The following is a 16,426-nucleotide window of genomic DNA, read 5'->3' as shown; positions in this document are numbered from 1 at the left end:
GTCATCTTCTTTGTAAGTTAAGGAGGATGAATGTCGCCTCAGTACCCTGTGATTGTGTCAACTGCACAAATTGTTTGTAGAGCGTGTGTGTTTGAGTATGAAATCTGGGCATCTTAAAAAAAGAACAGGATAACAGCCATGTGCGGGGAACAACAGAGGTAACTTTGAACTGGGAACAAGAGTGGTAACTTTGAACTGGCTGCCGGTGAGCGGACGGAACAGAGCTACATTCCTCCTCTTTCATAAGCAAATAGGAGAAATATCTCTGATTTCTTTTTCTCAGCAAGGAACATCCCTGAGAAAGAGAATGTGCCCTGAAGGTAGGCCTATAGATGGCCCCTTTTTAAGGCATCGCCCCTTTCTAAGGCATCCCGTCTTTTATGGTCAAAGGGCTGAGGGGATGAAATAAGCCCAGGTCTCCTATAGTGCTCCTAGGCTTATTAGGATGAGAAAATTCCCACCTAATAAATTGTGGTCAGACAGATTATCTGCTCTCAAACCCTGTTTCCTGATAAGATGTTATCAATGACAAAGCGTGCCGAAACTTCATTAGCAATTTTAATTTCACCTCATCTGGTGGTCCTGTGATCTCGCCCTGCCTCCATTTGCTTTGTGATATTTTATTACCTTGTGAAGTATGTGATCTCTGTGACCCACACCCTATTCCTGCACTCCCTCCCCTTTTGAAAATCGCTAATAAAAACTTGCTGGATCCTGCCGACATGTGATATCTCCCCTGGACACCCAGTTTTAAATTTCTCTCTCTTGTGCTCTTTCCCTTTATTTCTCAACCCAGCCGAGACACTTAGGAAATAGAAAAGAACCCATGGTAAACATGGTGAGCGGGTTCTCCCGATACATATGGTGTGTGTGTATGTGTATGTATATAAACACAGAGACACAGGCCAGGGGCCGTGGCTCACACCTGTAATTCAAACACTTCGAGATGCTGAGACAGGAGGATCACTTGAAGCCAAGAGTTCAAGACCAACTTGGGGATGAGACTCCATCTCTACAAAAAAATTAAAATAAAAATTAGCTGGGCATGGTGGTGTGCAGCTAGCTAATAGAGATACCATTGCACATAACTGCACCCCAACCTGAGATAGAGTCTCCCTCTGTTGCCCAGGCTGGACTGCAGTGGCGCAATCTTGGCCACCCTGTGCCTCATGGGTTCAAGCAATTCTCGTGCCTCAACCTCCCAAGTAGCTGAGATTAAAGGCATGTGTCACCAGGCCCAGCTTAATTTTTTATATTTTAGTAGAGACGGGGTTTCGCTATTTCGAGAATAGCCAGGCTATTCTCGAACTCCTGGCCTCAAGTGATCTGCCCATCTTGGCCTCCCAGAAGTGCTGAGATTATAGGCGTGAGCCATTGTGCCCAGCCTAAACAATTTAATTTTTAATTAAAAACTATATGGCAACATGAATAAACCTAGTATTAATGTATTACAAGTAATAGCAAGAAAAGGTAGTTTTGTTACAGAGCCATGCCAAATATTGTAACTGTAATGCCCAAATACTAGATTTTTAAAGTAATCATATTGTTTTTATTTCACAATGTTAAATTCTTTTTTGATAGGTAATGGAATATCTCATTGGGGGAGATGTCAAGTCTCTCCTACATATATATGGTTATTTTGATGAAGAGATGGCTGTGAAATATATTTCTGAAGTAGCACTGGCTCTAGACTACCTTCACAGACATGCAATCATCCACAGGTAAAGACCAACTTTTCTCCAAATTATTACTTAAAAATTCAAGTAATCAAATTATATATTTGAGTCTCAAATATTCACGGTAACCACTTGCACTTACTTCCAGGTTATCTAAAGTTTACTAGTGACTTGTATTCGTTTAGAAATTAACTCTTCTTTCATCTCCCTGTGTTTTTAAAAATATATTGCTTTGAACATGAGTATAGCATGTATTTATTTATTTTTGTATTTATTTACATTTTTATTTATCTTTTTCTTTGTTGAGACAGGGTCTCACTTTGTCACCCAGGTTGTGGAGTGCAGTGGCTTGATCTTGGCTCACTACAGCCTCGACCTCTGGGGCTCAAGCAATCCCCCTGCCTTAGCCTCCCAAGTGTCTGGGACCAGAGGCATGTGCCATTACTCCTGACTTTGTGTGTGTGTGTTTAGAGACAAGGTTCCCAGGCTGCTGTTTAACTCCTGGGCTCAAGGGATCCTCCCACCTCAGCCTCCCAAAATGCTACAATTACAGGCATGAGCTACCACGCCCCACTAAGTATGGCATTTTATGTGAAGAGTATTGAATCCTTTCTGCTGCTCTGCATTATACAGAAGTGCTGTATTTTGTAGTCCAACTGATTTACAATGTTTTTCTCTATGCAAAGAAAGTCAGATTAAGTGACTTATTAAATCTCAATCGTACCTTCCTTTAAGAAGGTAAATGTAGGCCAGGTGCAGTGGCTCATGCCTATAATCCCAGCACTTTGGGAGGCTGAGGTGGGTGGATCACCTGAGGTTGGGAGTTCGAGACCGGCCTGGACAACATGGTGAAACCTTTTCTCTACTAAAAATACAAAAATTAGCCAAGTGTGGTGGTGGATGCCTGTAATCCCAGCTACTTGGGAGCCTGAGACAGGAGAATTGCTTGAATCCGGGAGGCGGAGGTTGCAGTTAGCTGAGATTGTGCCATTGCACTCCAGCCTGGGTGACAAGAGTGAAACTCCATCAAAAAAAAAAAAAAAAAGAAGGTAAATGGTAAATATAAATTTGAACTGGCTTGAGATTGATTTTATCTAATAAGGTTTCTTTATTTTAATGGAATATCTAACCAATGATACCAAAAATAATCTAGTATAAATTTATCTTTTTTGTCGATTCTGATAAACGGCACAAAAGATGTTTTGCTTTTAAGAGATGTTTTCTGTACTCTTCAAAGCCATCAGTGACATCTTCATTTTGGAGGAAATAAATAGGGCTTGCCTCCTTTGTAACTTTCTTTCTGGAAATTCTAACATTAAAACTAGCCCTTTTTTGGTTATCTACTATTTGCCTTTTATGTGTGCAGGGACTTGAAACCGGACAATATGCTTCTTTCTAATGAGGGTCATATTAAACTGACGGATTTCGGCCTTTCAAAAGTTACTTTGAATAGAGGTAAGAAAAATATCGAGTAAGTACCTTTTTAAAACATCCAACAGGCCAGGCATGGTGGCTCATGCCTGTAATCTCAGCACTTTGGGAGGCCGAGGCAGGCAGATCACCTGAGGTCAGGAGTTGGAGACCAGCCTAGCCAATGTGGCAAAACCCCATCTCTACTACAAGTACAAAAATTAGCTTGGCGTGGTGGCACGCGCCTGTAGTCCCAGCTACTTAGTAGGCTGAGGCAGGAGAATTGCTTGAAACTGGGAGGCGGAGCTTGCAGTGAGCCAAGATCGTGACACTGCACTCTAGCCTGGGGGGACAGAGTGAGACTCCATCTCAAAAAAAAAAAACATACTGTATTCTCTATTAGAAAGGGTACATGGATGGGAAAGTATTAATAATGAAAATAACCAGAAATTGGACTTATAAACTCTGGAATTATAACTATTAGTATTTGAAAATATATGCAGATCTACAGTTTTTCATGTGGAAGTACAAAGTTCAACAGTTATGAACACCTAAAACTTTTTACTAAGTTTAATAAAATCTGATCTGTGCTGATGTAGGGGTATTTATGGTCTTTCGTTTGTTTGTTTTGAGATGGGGTTTTTGCTGTTTCCCAGGCTGGAGTTCAATGGCGTGATCTCGGCTCACTGCAACATCTACCTCCCAGGTTCAAGCAGTTCTCCTGCCTCAGCCTTCTGAGCAGCTGGGATTATAGGCACCCACCACCACGCCCAGCTAATTTTTTTCTTTTAGTAGAGATGAAGTTTCACCACATTGGGCAGGCTGGTCTCAAACTCCTGACCTCAGATGGTTCACCTGCCTCAGCCTCCCAAAGTGCTAGGATTACAGGCATGAACCACCGTGCCTGGCCAGGGGTATTTATAGTCTGTTGATCCCAGTTCATGTGATTAGTCATATGATTTGCCACTAGGGATATTTCATAATATGCAGTATATTTACCGCATTACTTTTCTAAAATCAACATTTTTTAATTGTGATTTCAAAGAAATCTGACTTTGAAATCTTATTTTGAAATCTGATTCTAAGGATTTCAGATAAGCTATTGGAAAATATCACAAAGGACAAAAAATTTGCATTAAGATAAAATTGTTGATAAATTTAAGTCACTTTGTATATCATAAGGGTCTAATTTTAATAAAACTTTTTTTGTAAAATATCGTATATGTTTTATAAAATATCGTATTATTATTCTTATCACTTCATCAATGTGAGGCATAAATGAAATTTGTTGTTAAAACTTTCAGTATACTTTCATTTATTTATTTTATTATTATTATTATTATTTTTTGAGATGGAGTCGTGCTCTGTTGCCCGGGCTGGAATGCTAGAGTACAGTGGCACGATCTTGGCTTACTGCAAGCTCTCCCTCCTGAGATCACGCCATTCTCCTGCCTCAGGCTCCGAGTAGCTGGGACAACAGGGACCCGCCACCATGCCTGGCTAATTTTTTTATTTTTAGTAGAGATGGGGTTTCACCGTGTTAGCCAGGATGGTCTCGATCTCCTGACCTCATAATCCACCCACCCCAGCCTCCCAAAGTGTTGGGATTACAGGCGTGAGCCACCGCGCCTGGCCTATTCATTTGTTAATTTATTTATTTTGAGACAGAGTCTTGCTCTATCACCCAGGCTGGAGGACAGTGGCGTGATCTCGGCTCACTACAACCTTTGCCTCCCGGGCTCAAGTGATTCTCTTGCCTCAGCCTTCCGAGTAGTTAGGACTGCAGGCATGAGCCACCACACCCAGCTAATTTTAAAAAGTCATGTATCATATAAGTACATTAGAGTTCTTGGATTATTTTTTGTTTGTTTGTTTAAGAGACAGGGTCTCACTGTATTACCCAGGCTAGAGTGCAGTGATGTGATCATAGCTCACTATAGCCTCGAACTCCGGGGAAAAGCAGTTCTTCCACCTCGGCCTCCCCAGTAGCTGGGGCTACACAGGTGCTTGCTGTAATACCCAGCTAGTTTTTAAATTGTAGAGATAGGTCTCACTCTATCACTCTATCTTGTTGCCCAAGCTGGTTTCAACCTCCTGGGCTCATGGGATCCTCTCCATTTGGCTTCCCAAAGTGCTAGGATTACAGGTGTGAGCCACCACGCCTGGATAAGAACATTAGACTTCTCTTACCATTTTTTATATCTAAGTGGAATAGTATAGTATTATGTGTCATTGTTGAATTCTTTTAAAATACTATGCACTGAAACATGCTAACAATCTGGGTCAGTTTCTATCTTGACCTAGGCTTAAACATATTAGCTAACATGAGGGGCCCAAAATTAATATTGATTCCATACCATCTCCTTATTTATTTATTTAGTTTTTGAGATAGAGTTTTGCTCTGTCGCCCTGGTTGGAGTGCAGAAGCGCAATTTCAGCTCACTGCAACCTCCGCCTCCCGGGTTTAAGTGATTCTCCTGCCTCAGCTTCCTGAGTAGCTGAGATTACAGGTGCCCACTACTACGACCAGCTAATTTTTGTATTTTTAGTAGAGACAGGGTTTTACCATGTTGGCCAGGCTGGTCTCGAACGCCTGACCTCAAGTGATCCATCTGCCTCAGCCTCCCAAGGTACTGGCATAACAGGCGTGAGCCACCGCGCCCGGCCACCGTCTCCTTTTTTAACATTTGGTTTACAAAAAATTTATTGTTGCCATATATATAACATTCATTTTTAGTCAATAGGAGGTAAAGGTTTTTAATTAATTTATATATTTTTCTTTGCATATATAGATATTAATATGATGGATATCCTTACAACACCATCAATGGCGAAACCTAGACAAGATTATTCAAGAACCCCAGGACAAGTGTTATCACTCATCAGCTCGTTGGGATTTGTACGTACTTGAAAAGAAAATTTGAACATGACGTGCCCTTTCATGATCACCACTTAAAATTTAAAATTACCTTTAAAAAATATATCAAGGCCGGGCGTGGTGGCTCATGCCTATAATCCCAGCACTTTGGGAGGCCGAGGTGGGCAGATCACAAGGTCAGGAGATTGAGACCATCCTGGCTAACACGGTGAAACCCCATCTCTACTAAAAATACAAAAAAAATTAGCCGGGCGCGGTTGCGGGCACCTGTAGTCCCAAGCTAAGTCGGGAGGCTGAGGCAGGAGAATGGCATGAACCCAGGAGGTGGAGCTTTCAGTGAGCCAAGATGGGGCTACTGCACTCCAGCCTGGGCGAGAGTGTGAGACTCCGTCTCAAAAAAAAAAAAAAGATCAAAATAGATTTAAATATCAGGCAATTGGATTTACTTTAGCAGTTTGTCTGCATACGTGGTATAACAGTCTATATACTTAGGTGGTGTTTTGGGGAAGGTAAACCTGTTTTTATTTTTCTCTTTTTAATAGAACACACCAATTGCAGAAAAAAATCACGACTCTGCAAACATCCTTTCAGCCTGTCTATCTGAAACATCACAGCTTTCTGAAGGACTCGTATGCCCTATGTCTATAGATCAAAAGGACACTACTTCTTATTCTAGCAAGTTACTAAAATCATGTGAGTATAAAATAAAAGGTAGGCCAGCCATGGAGGCTTACACCTATAATGCTACCACATTGGGAGGCTGAGGCAGGATTTCTTTCTTTTTGAGATGGAGTCTCACTCTGTTGCCCAGGCTGGAGTGTAGTGGCGTGATCTCAGCAGCTCACTGCAAGCCAAGAGTTCAAGACCAGCCTGAGCAACAAAGTGAGACTTCATCTCTACAAAAATTAGCCGGGCATGTTGGCGCACACTTGTGGTCCCAGCTACATTGGAGGCTGAGGCAGGAGGATCACTTGAGCCCAGGAGGTTGAGGCTGCAGTGAGCCATAATAGCACCATTGCACTCCACCCTTGGTGACAGCATGATACCCTACCTTAAAAAAACAAAAAACTGCTCCAAAATTCAAAACATTTTGAGTACCAACATGACACCCAGCATTTTGGGAGACCAAGGCGGGCAGATCACTTAAGGTCAGGAGTTCGAGACCCGCCTGGCCAACATGGTAAAACCCTGTCTTTACTAAAAATACAAAAATTAGCTGGTCATGGTGGTGGGCACCTGTAATCCCAGCTACTCAGGAGGCTGAGGCAGGAGAATCGCTTGAACACAGAAGGCAGAGGTTGCAGTGAGCTGAGATCGTGCCATTGTACCCCAGCCTGGGTGACAGTGAGACTATCTCAAAACCAACCAACAAACAAGCAATTTACCATTATTTGTTTGCTTTATCCAGTAGTATTTTTTAAAAATCCCTTATAAGTGTGTATAATTCACATTTGTAAGTGCATAAACCTCAGTGTTACAATAAATACAAGTTGAATTAAATACAAGTGTTAAATACAAGTTGAATTAAATACAAGTGTTAAATACAAGTTGAACTGAGTAAATTTAGTCATATTCTAACCTTATAGCACATCTGGATATACCACATCAATAATGTTCCTTTGTCAGGAATGGGTTCAAATTGGATGATAGATACTCCAAATTGATTTGCTCCTAGTTATACATTAATTTGGTGGCTCACATCTGTAATCACAGCACTTTGGGAGGCTGAGGCGAGAGGATCACTTGAACCCAGGAGTTTGAGACCAGCCTGGGCAATATAGTGAGACCACCATCTCTAAAAAAAATTTAAAGCATTAGCCAGATTTGGTGGTCCTCACCACTCAGGAGGCTGAGATGAGACTATTGCTTGAGCCCAGGAGGTCAAGGCGGCAGTGAGGGTAGTCATACCACTGCACTCTAGCCTGGATGACAGAGGGAGATCCTGCCGTGAATCAGTCAATAAATCCACCATTCCCTTGTTCTTATTCTTTACTGTATGAATGTTAAGGGGATTTTGTTTGGTTCTAACTTTCACAGCAGTACTTATATCTAAACATAGTGGGATATGTTTAGATATATTAATAGTATGTGTATCTAAACATAATGGGAAGCATGCCAGCTGTTCTTTTGGACTAGATAGTGTTTACAAATAGTTCTGATATGTAATTCTTACTATGTAATTCTTAATACTTTGCTTAATTATCTGTAAAGATTCAGGTTCAGTAAGGAACTAAGAAAGCTGTAACATAGAATTCAGTATTGTCTCTTCTCTGTAGGTCTTGAAACAGTTGCCTCCAACCCAGGAATGCCTGTGAAGTGTCTGACTTCTAATCTACTCCAGTCTAGGAAAAGGCTGGCCACATCCAGTGCCAGTAGTCAATCCCACACCTTCATATCCAGTGTGGAATCAGAATGCCACAGCAGTCCCAAATGGGAAAAAGATTGCCAGGTTTGAGGGACATTTATCTTAATGAAAACCAATTATGTATGTCAAATGAATGATAGAAACATACCTTTTCATATAAATTCCATAAAGAAACGAAATTGTTACATGAATGGCAGTCATGGTATTAATCAGAAATTCATTTTCCTGCACACTCTATCAAATTCTTTTGAAATATTTCATTTCTCATTCAATTGTGACATTGTTCTTGCTTGATTATATAATGAGATCCCTGCAGTAAATTGATAGTAAATGCTTGGCTTCTGTATGTCTAGGTGGACCTCACTTGTTTTTAAAAGTCCTTCCCATGATACAGACATTGGCTTGTTGGTTTTGTTTTATTTTGTTTTTAACCTATATCATTTTAAAACTCATACTACCTCCTTCTATACTATTTCCTGCCAGTTTCTTGTTTAATGGAATGGTAACTCTTCTGGATCAGAAATAACTTTTAGACCAGAAAGGTAATGTGGGTGTGCCCTTAAAGTATCTATTCTGAGGATATTGCTTGCCAAATGAATGGATTTACTTAAAGTTACTTTACTTAACTTATGTATTGTTTTTGCCTTTTTAAACAGTTATTAGAGCTAATAGATATTAAAGGTGATAGGAACTAAAATTTAAAATCATAATAAGGTTTCCTTCATAGAGTACCGATAAAATAATGATAGATTAGGATAACACTAATATCCAAAGAATAAACCTTATATTTGTTAAGATAATTTTGATTCTATTTGCTGCTTATTCTCAGCAATAGAATTTTATTATTATTGGATATTTGTATTTTATAAGCAAGATCAAATTAACTTTTAACTAAGCCAGAATTTCTTAATCTTTTTTCCTTCTCTTGTTATAAAGTAAGGTAGTATATTCTGCAAGATAAACAGATTTCCATTCCTAGTACTATTATTGCACTCCTTTCCTATTGAAGAAAACATATTGTTTACTATTTCAAATTACATGCAGCTTTACCATCTTCCTCCCACTTCTGCATCCCTGAGGGATGCAACGGTGGGATTATAGTGGTGCTTCTCAAGTTATGATTAGAGGAATGATAAGGCACCCTCTGAAAAACCTTATACTGATCCCCACATGCATCATTTTCTGTGCTTGCAGATCAGTGAGATATAATTCAAGAATATCCTTTTTTAGGCCAGACGTGGTGGCTCATGCCTGTAATCCCAGCACTCTGGGAGGCCAAGGCGTGTATATCACCTAGGTCAGGAGTTTGCGACCAGCCTGGCCAACATGGCAAAACCCTGTCTCTACTAAAAATACAAATATCAGCTGGGTGTGGTGGCAGGTGCCTGTAATCCCAGCTACTCAGGAGGCTGAGGCAGGAGAATTGCTTGAACCCGGGAGGCAGAGGTTGCAGTGAGCGGAGATCATGACTCCAGACTGGGCAACAAGAGCAAGACTCCATCTTCAAAAAAAAAAAAAAAATCCTTTTTGCTTGTGACCAAGTGCTCATTATTATTACTAAGTTAATGATAGTTAATAAAGTTTACTATTTATACATCAAAAATAAGCACTATTAGAGTTTACTTAAGACTCACTCTACTTGACTAATCTTGTAAAAATCTTGATCACCAAGCACCAATTTGCAATATTATGTATAAAGCTGAGTACCCACAGATAGATAGTTGGAATTCAGAAAAAAACATATCATTATTAATGCATTATCAGTTCATCTTGACAATGGATTTTAATTTCTGCTCTTTGGGGTTTGTAATTATTAATTACCATTAATGTCACTTCATCCTTAGCTTGGTTTTTAATACTTATATGAAGTGATACATAGTTACATTAACAATATTTTAGGTCTATAATTTTTCATTGACTAAATTTCAAGCCCTGTGTATTTTGCAGTTTGAAACAGAATCATCCAGACCAGGTGTGGTAGCTTAGGCCTATAATCTCAGCACTTTGGGAGGCCTAGGCAGGTGGATCACCTGAGGTCAGGAGTTTGAGACTAGCCTGGCCAACATACTGAAACCCCATCTCCATTAAAAAAAAAAAATGCAAAAATTAGCCGGGCATGGTGGTGTACCCCTGTAATCCCAGCTACTTGGGAGGCTGAGGTGGGAGAATTACTTGAACCCAGGAGGTGGAGGCTGCAGTGAGCTGAGATCGCACCACTGCACTTCAGCCTGGGTGACAGAGCAAGACACTGTTTCAAAAAAAAACAAACAAAAAAAACCCAGAATCATCCATATACCTATTGCAAAATACATATGTACATAATGCAGCCTTACCCCCAAGTATGCCTGAATATGTTGCCTGTTAATTTGTCCTGTTTAAGTAACCTGTGATATACTATCAAAATAAGTATTATAGAATAATTTATTTAAATTTTAGACCATTTCATTCAGAATAATGTATATAAGCTTATAATTGTTTATATTGCTTTTTAATTCTCTGTTGTTTATTTTTTCCATTCAAAAGTGGGAACAGGTAGCATAATAGTTTATGGGGTCGTTTATCCTACCTTAGTGGACCACAGTTAAAAGGTCAAAGAATATCAGCTTTATATAACTAAAACGAATATTTTTTTCCCTCTTAGGAAAATGACGAAGCATTGGGCCCAACAATGATGAGTTGGAATACAGTTGAAAAGTTATGCGCAAAATCTCCAAATGCCATTGAGACAAAGGGTTTCAATAAAAAGGATCTTGAGTTAGCTCTTTCTCCCATTCATAACAGCAGTGCCCTTCCCACCACTGGACGCTCTTGTGTAAACCTTGCTAAAAATTGCTTATCTGGGGAAGTTTCTTGGGAAGCAGTAGAACTGGATGTAAATAATATAAATATGGACACTGACACAAGACAGTCAGGTTTCCATCAGTCACGTCAGTGGGCTGTGGATTCTGGTGGGATATCTGAAGAGCACCTTGGGAAAAGAAGTTTAAAAAGAAACTTTGATTTGGTTGACTCCAGTCCTTGTAAAAAAATCATACAGAATAAAAAAACTTGTGTAGAGTATAAGCATAACGAAATGATAGATTGTGATACAAATCAAAATACAGGCTTAACAGTTGAAGTTCAGGACCTGAAGCTATCAGTGCACAAAAGTCAACAAAATGACTGTGCTAATAAGGAGAACATTGTCAATTCTTTTACTGATAAACAACAAACACCAGAAAAATTACCAATACCAATGATAGCAAAAAACCTTATGTGTGAACTGGATGAAGATTGTGAAAAGAATAGTAAGAGGGACTACTTAAGTTCTAGTTTTCTATGTTCTGATGATGATAGAGCTTCCAAAAATATTTCTATGAACTCTGATTCATCTTTTCCTGGAATTTCTATAATGGAAAGTCCATTAGAAAGTCAGCCCTTAGATCCAGATAGAAGCATGAAAGAATCCTCTTTTGAAGAATCAAATATTGAAGATCCACTTATTGTATCACCAAATTGCCAAGAAAAGACCTCACCAAAAGGTGACGAGAACCCTGCTGTACAAGAGAGTAACCAAAAAATGTTAGCTCCTCCTTTGGAGGTGCTGAAAACGTTAGCCTCTAAAAGAAATGCTGTAGCTTTTCGAAGTTTTAACAGTCATATTAATGCATCCAATAACTCAGAACCATCCAAAATGAACATGACTTCTTTAGATGCAATGGATATTTCGTGTGCCTACAGTGGTTCATATCCCATGGCTGTAACCCCTACTCAAAAAAGAAGATCCTGTATGCCGTATCAGGTATATTTATAACTTTCTAACACTTTGTTTTTTGGATTTTAGAAAAACTATGAAGACAGACATTTGCCTCTAAGCTAGACTGTGCGGTATTAATCACATAGTTTTGTTCTTATTGAGAATCTATGGGCTGTTGTAAGTTTTTACCCAGAAAGGTAAAGCTGGTAGAAATCATGTTTATTATTTTTAGTTGTAATGCCTCCTTCCATTTGTGTAGTTTTATGTACTTTTCAAAGAAAATACAATCACATATTTTCACTTGATCCCTACAGTACTATGAGATGCAAAATTACTATTATTATTATCATTTTTGAGACAGAGTCTCGTTCTTTTGCCCAGGCTGGAGTGCAGTAGTGTGATCTTGGCTCATTGCAGACTTCACTCCCCAGGTTCAAGCGATTCTCCTGCCTCAGCCTAATCCCGAGTAGCTGGAATTACAGGGGCCTACCACCACACCTGGCTAATTTTTGTATTTAGAATAGAGACGGCATTTCACCATGTTGCCCAGGCTGATCTCAAACTCCTGACCTCAAGCAATCCGCCCACCTCGGCCTCCTAAAGTGCTGGGATTACATGTGTGAGCCACCGCACCCGGCCAGAGATACAAAATTAAAGTCCACTCTACCTTACTGCCTTCCAAGGACATATTTAGATGATCTCTTTTCTTAACAGAATAAAAGTTGAAAAATATACGTTTCTTTTTTTTTTTTTTTTGTGAGACGGAGTCTCGCTCTGTCGCCCAGGCTGGAGTGCAGTGGCATGATCTCGGCTCACTGCAACCTCTGCCCCTCCAGGTTTAAGCAGTTGTCTGCCTCAGCCTCCTAAGTAGCTGGGATTACAGGTGCCCGCCACCATGCTCAGCTAATTTTTTGTATTTTTAGTAGAGACAGGGTTTCACCATCTTGGCCAGGCTGGTCTTGAACTCCTGACGTCATGATCCACCTGCCTCGACCTCCCAAAGTGCTGGAATTACAGGCGTGAGCCACCGCGCCCGGCCTCAGTGGCTCTTCTTAAGCTTGTATTATCCATGCTATCAGTCTTCTTGCATATTTTTTCATTGAACGTTTTTCTTGCAGACTTTTTTACTGTTTCTTATCCAGATCTTATTGGAATAATCAATGTCATCTAAGCTTTTGAACTTCACTAGATAAAAGGACGTTTTAATAATTATAACTAATGCATTCATTTTCAAAACATCAAAAATTTGACTACATCTCTTATGCTTAGTAGCCTATAAGCTAGTTATTTGGCTTGTGTGTTTTACCGTTTCCTATTCAGTGTAAAAGGAATTAAGATATTTGTTATCTCTTAAACACTTTTTGAATTAGCAGACCCCAAATCAGATCAAGTCGGGAACTCCGTACCGAACTCCGAAGAGTGTGAGAAGAGGGGCAGCCCCCGTTGATGATGGGCGAATTCTAGGAACCCCAGACTACCTTGCACCCGAGCTGTTACTAGGCAGGGCCCATGGTAAGGCTTGCATGTCTTGAGTTTTTGAAGTGTTATCTGTCACTACGTTATCTTTCAAGGTTAAATTTTTAAATATTTCTTCAGTACTTACATTACCTAAAGTAAAAGAAAATGAGCTCATCCAGTACTCTCATATTTATATGGCATTTATCATAGGAAAATAAAATAACAGTGGCCATGGCTATCCCACTCCCTGAATGTAAAAGACCAGACGCTAGAGTACATGCAGTCATTTGTCCTTTGCCTTCTGGTTCAGTCTCAATGTTCCAGAAAAGCCACACCTGCCACCCTTGATATTATCTTACCTCTTTTTTTTTGTTTTTTTGTTTTTTATTTTTTATTTTTGAGACAGAGTTTCTCTTTTGTCACCCAGGCTGGAGTGCAATGGCGCGATCTCGGCTCACTGCAATCTCTGCCTCCCAAGTTCAGGTGATTCTCTGTCCTCAGCCTCCTGAGTAGGTAGGATTATAGTTGTCCACCACCGTGCCCGGCTAATTTTTGTATTTTTAGTAGAGACAGTTTCGCCATGTTGGCCAGACTAATCTTGAACTCCTGACCTCAGGTGATCCGCCTGCCTTGGCCTCCCAAAGTGCTGGGATTACAGGCATGAGCCACCGCACCCTGCCTGTCTTACCTCTTAATGTTTCTTCAGGTTGGATGGAGTTTGGGCTCGGTACTACAATGCTGGGTCTAAATTTCTGTTCTAAATAGGCTTCTGCAGAAGCCTATTCCTGTTTAGAACTTACTCTCACTTATATCCTTACCAGAAGAGTCAAACCAGAAATGAACCATCATCCTTCAAAACAGAACATAAGAATAAAAAGATAGGGCCGGGCACGGTGGCTCACACCTTTAATCCTAGCACATTGGGAGTCTGAGGCGGGTGGATCCCTTGAGGCCAGGAGTTCAAGACCAAGCTGGCCAACATGGTGAAACCTCACCTCTACTAAAAACACAACAACTAGCTGGGCATGGTGGTGCATGCCTGTAATCCCAGCTATTTGGGAGGCTGAGGCATAAGAATTGCTTGAACCTGGGAGGCCAACGTTGCAATAAGCCAAGATCGCGCCACTACACTCCAGCCTGGGCGACAAAGCAAGACTCTGTCTCAAATAAAAAAAAAAGAATAAAAAGATGACATTTTCACCTATATTCTTTTCTTCCCTTTCTCTCTTTGAAAATGGTTCCCTTCTTACATTCTGAAATGAACTGTATTCATTTTCCTAGGGACGCTGTAGCACAAACTGAGTGTCTCAAACCAATAAAACTTCACTGTTTCACAGTTCTAGAAGCTAGAGGTCCAAAATCAGGTGTCCACAGGGCTATTCTCCCCCTGAAACCTGTAGGGAAATCCTTCTTTGCCTCTTCCTGGCTTCTGGTGGTTCGCTGGCAATCCTCACTGGTGTTCCTTGACTTGAAGATGCCTCATTGCAGTTCTCCCTCTTTCTGTGATGGTGTTCTCCCTGTGTCTCTATCATCACAGGGCTGGCTTCTTAGAAGGACACCAGTCATTAGGAGCCCATCTTACTCCAGTATGACTTCATCTTAACCTAGTTAATCATATTTGCAAAAACCCATTTCCAAATAAGGTCATTCTTAGGTGCTGGGGGTTAGGACTTCAACATACCTTTTTTGGGAGGGACACAGTTCAGCCCATTACATGAAACCCTTCTACATGTTGATGTTACTTAATTCCCTTTTCTTTGAGCTCTTTTCATGATCATCTGTTTCATCCTCCCCACCCCACCTCTCACACCCTTTCTTCTGTTTTTATTTCCTTGCCGACTTTTATCCTCAGCCTGAAAATAAATTTCCACTCTTGTCTTCCCCTCACTGCCTAACTTCTCAAAGGTTTCCTCTTTCTTTGATTATTTTGCTCTGGCAATTTGATCATCATCTCACTATTTAACTGAAAATTATTTTATTTATTATTTATTTATTTAGAGATGGAGTTTAGCTCTAGTTGCCCACGCTGGAGTGCAGTGGCACAATCTCAGCTCACCACAACCTCCGTCTCCCAGGTTCAAATGATTCTCCTGCCTCAGCCTCCCGAGTAGCTGGGATTATAGGCATGTGCCACCACCATGCCCGGCTAATTTTGTATTTTTAGTAGAGATGGGGTTTCTCCATGTTGGTCAGGCTGGTCTTGAACTCCTGACCTCAGGTGATCCGCCTGCCTCAGCCTTCCAAAGTGCTGGGATTACAGGCGTGAGCCACCGTGCCCTGCCTAACTGAAACTTCTTAATGGGCACCAGCGATTTCCTTATTGTCAAATCCAGTCGTCTCTTCTCATTCCCCTGACCTCTGTTCCTGCTCTTCAGTTCCTTCCTTACCTCTTCTAAATTTAGTTCGAGATTCTGCCCTTACGCTTTTTGCCCTACACGTGCTCCCTGTTCATCTCATCACTCCCATGACTTCAATTGTCACCTCCATGTTGATGATTCCCAAATCTCTGTCTCTAATCCTGACCTTCTTTAGGCAGCAGACACACAGCCAATCTGGCTATTCAGTATTCTACTGGTCTTTCAAATGTTGGGTATCAAAAGTGGACTTGTGGGGCCTGGTGCTGTGGCCCCACAGCACTTTGGGAGGCCAAGGTGGGTGGATCACTTCAGGTCAGGAGTTCAAGACCAGCCTGGCCAACATGGTAAAACCCCATCTCTACTGAAAATACAAAAATTAGCCAGGCATGGTGGTGTGCGTCTGTAATGCCAGCTACTCAGGAGGCTGAGACAGGAAAATCGCTTGAACCTGGGAGGTGGAGGTTGCAGTGAGCCAAGACCATGCCACTGCACTCCAGACTGGGTGACAGAGCAAGACTCCATCTCAAAAAAAAGAAAGAAAAAGAA

At 40.8% G+C, this 16,426-nt stretch overlaps 1 protein-coding gene across 7 annotated transcripts in view; it reads left to right on the top strand.

Moving 5' to 3' along the window:
- The window catches only part of LOC105479991 (microtubule associated serine/threonine kinase like), a 35,305-nt gene that overhangs the window by 6,131 nt on the left and 12,748 nt on the right, over positions 1 to 16,426 (top strand). For 6 of the 7 annotated variants that reach the window (XM_011738377.3, XM_011738376.2, XM_011738375.3 and 3 more), the window contains exons 3-9: positions 1,582 to 1,721; positions 3,043 to 3,131; positions 5,879 to 5,985; positions 6,507 to 6,657; positions 8,241 to 8,413; positions 10,971 to 12,110; positions 13,436 to 13,577. In XM_011738377.3, coding sequence (XP_011736679.2) covers positions 1,582 to 1,721; positions 3,043 to 3,131; positions 5,879 to 5,985; positions 6,507 to 6,657; positions 8,241 to 8,413; positions 10,971 to 12,110; positions 13,436 to 13,577 — 1,942 coding nt within the window. The remainder of the gene's footprint in view (positions 1 to 1,581; positions 1,722 to 3,042; positions 3,132 to 5,878; positions 5,986 to 6,506; positions 6,658 to 8,240; positions 8,414 to 10,970; positions 12,111 to 13,435; positions 13,578 to 16,426) is intronic. The other variant, XM_011738373.3, reaches the window with a different exon arrangement.

Source organism: Macaca nemestrina, chromosome 9 (assembly GCF_043159975.1).
Source record: "Macaca nemestrina isolate mMacNem1 chromosome 9, mMacNem.hap1, whole genome shotgun sequence".
In the NCBI taxonomy this organism is placed as follows: Eukaryota; Metazoa; Chordata; class Mammalia; order Primates; family Cercopithecidae; genus Macaca; species Macaca nemestrina.
This window is presented reverse-complemented; position numbering and strand designations above follow the sequence as displayed.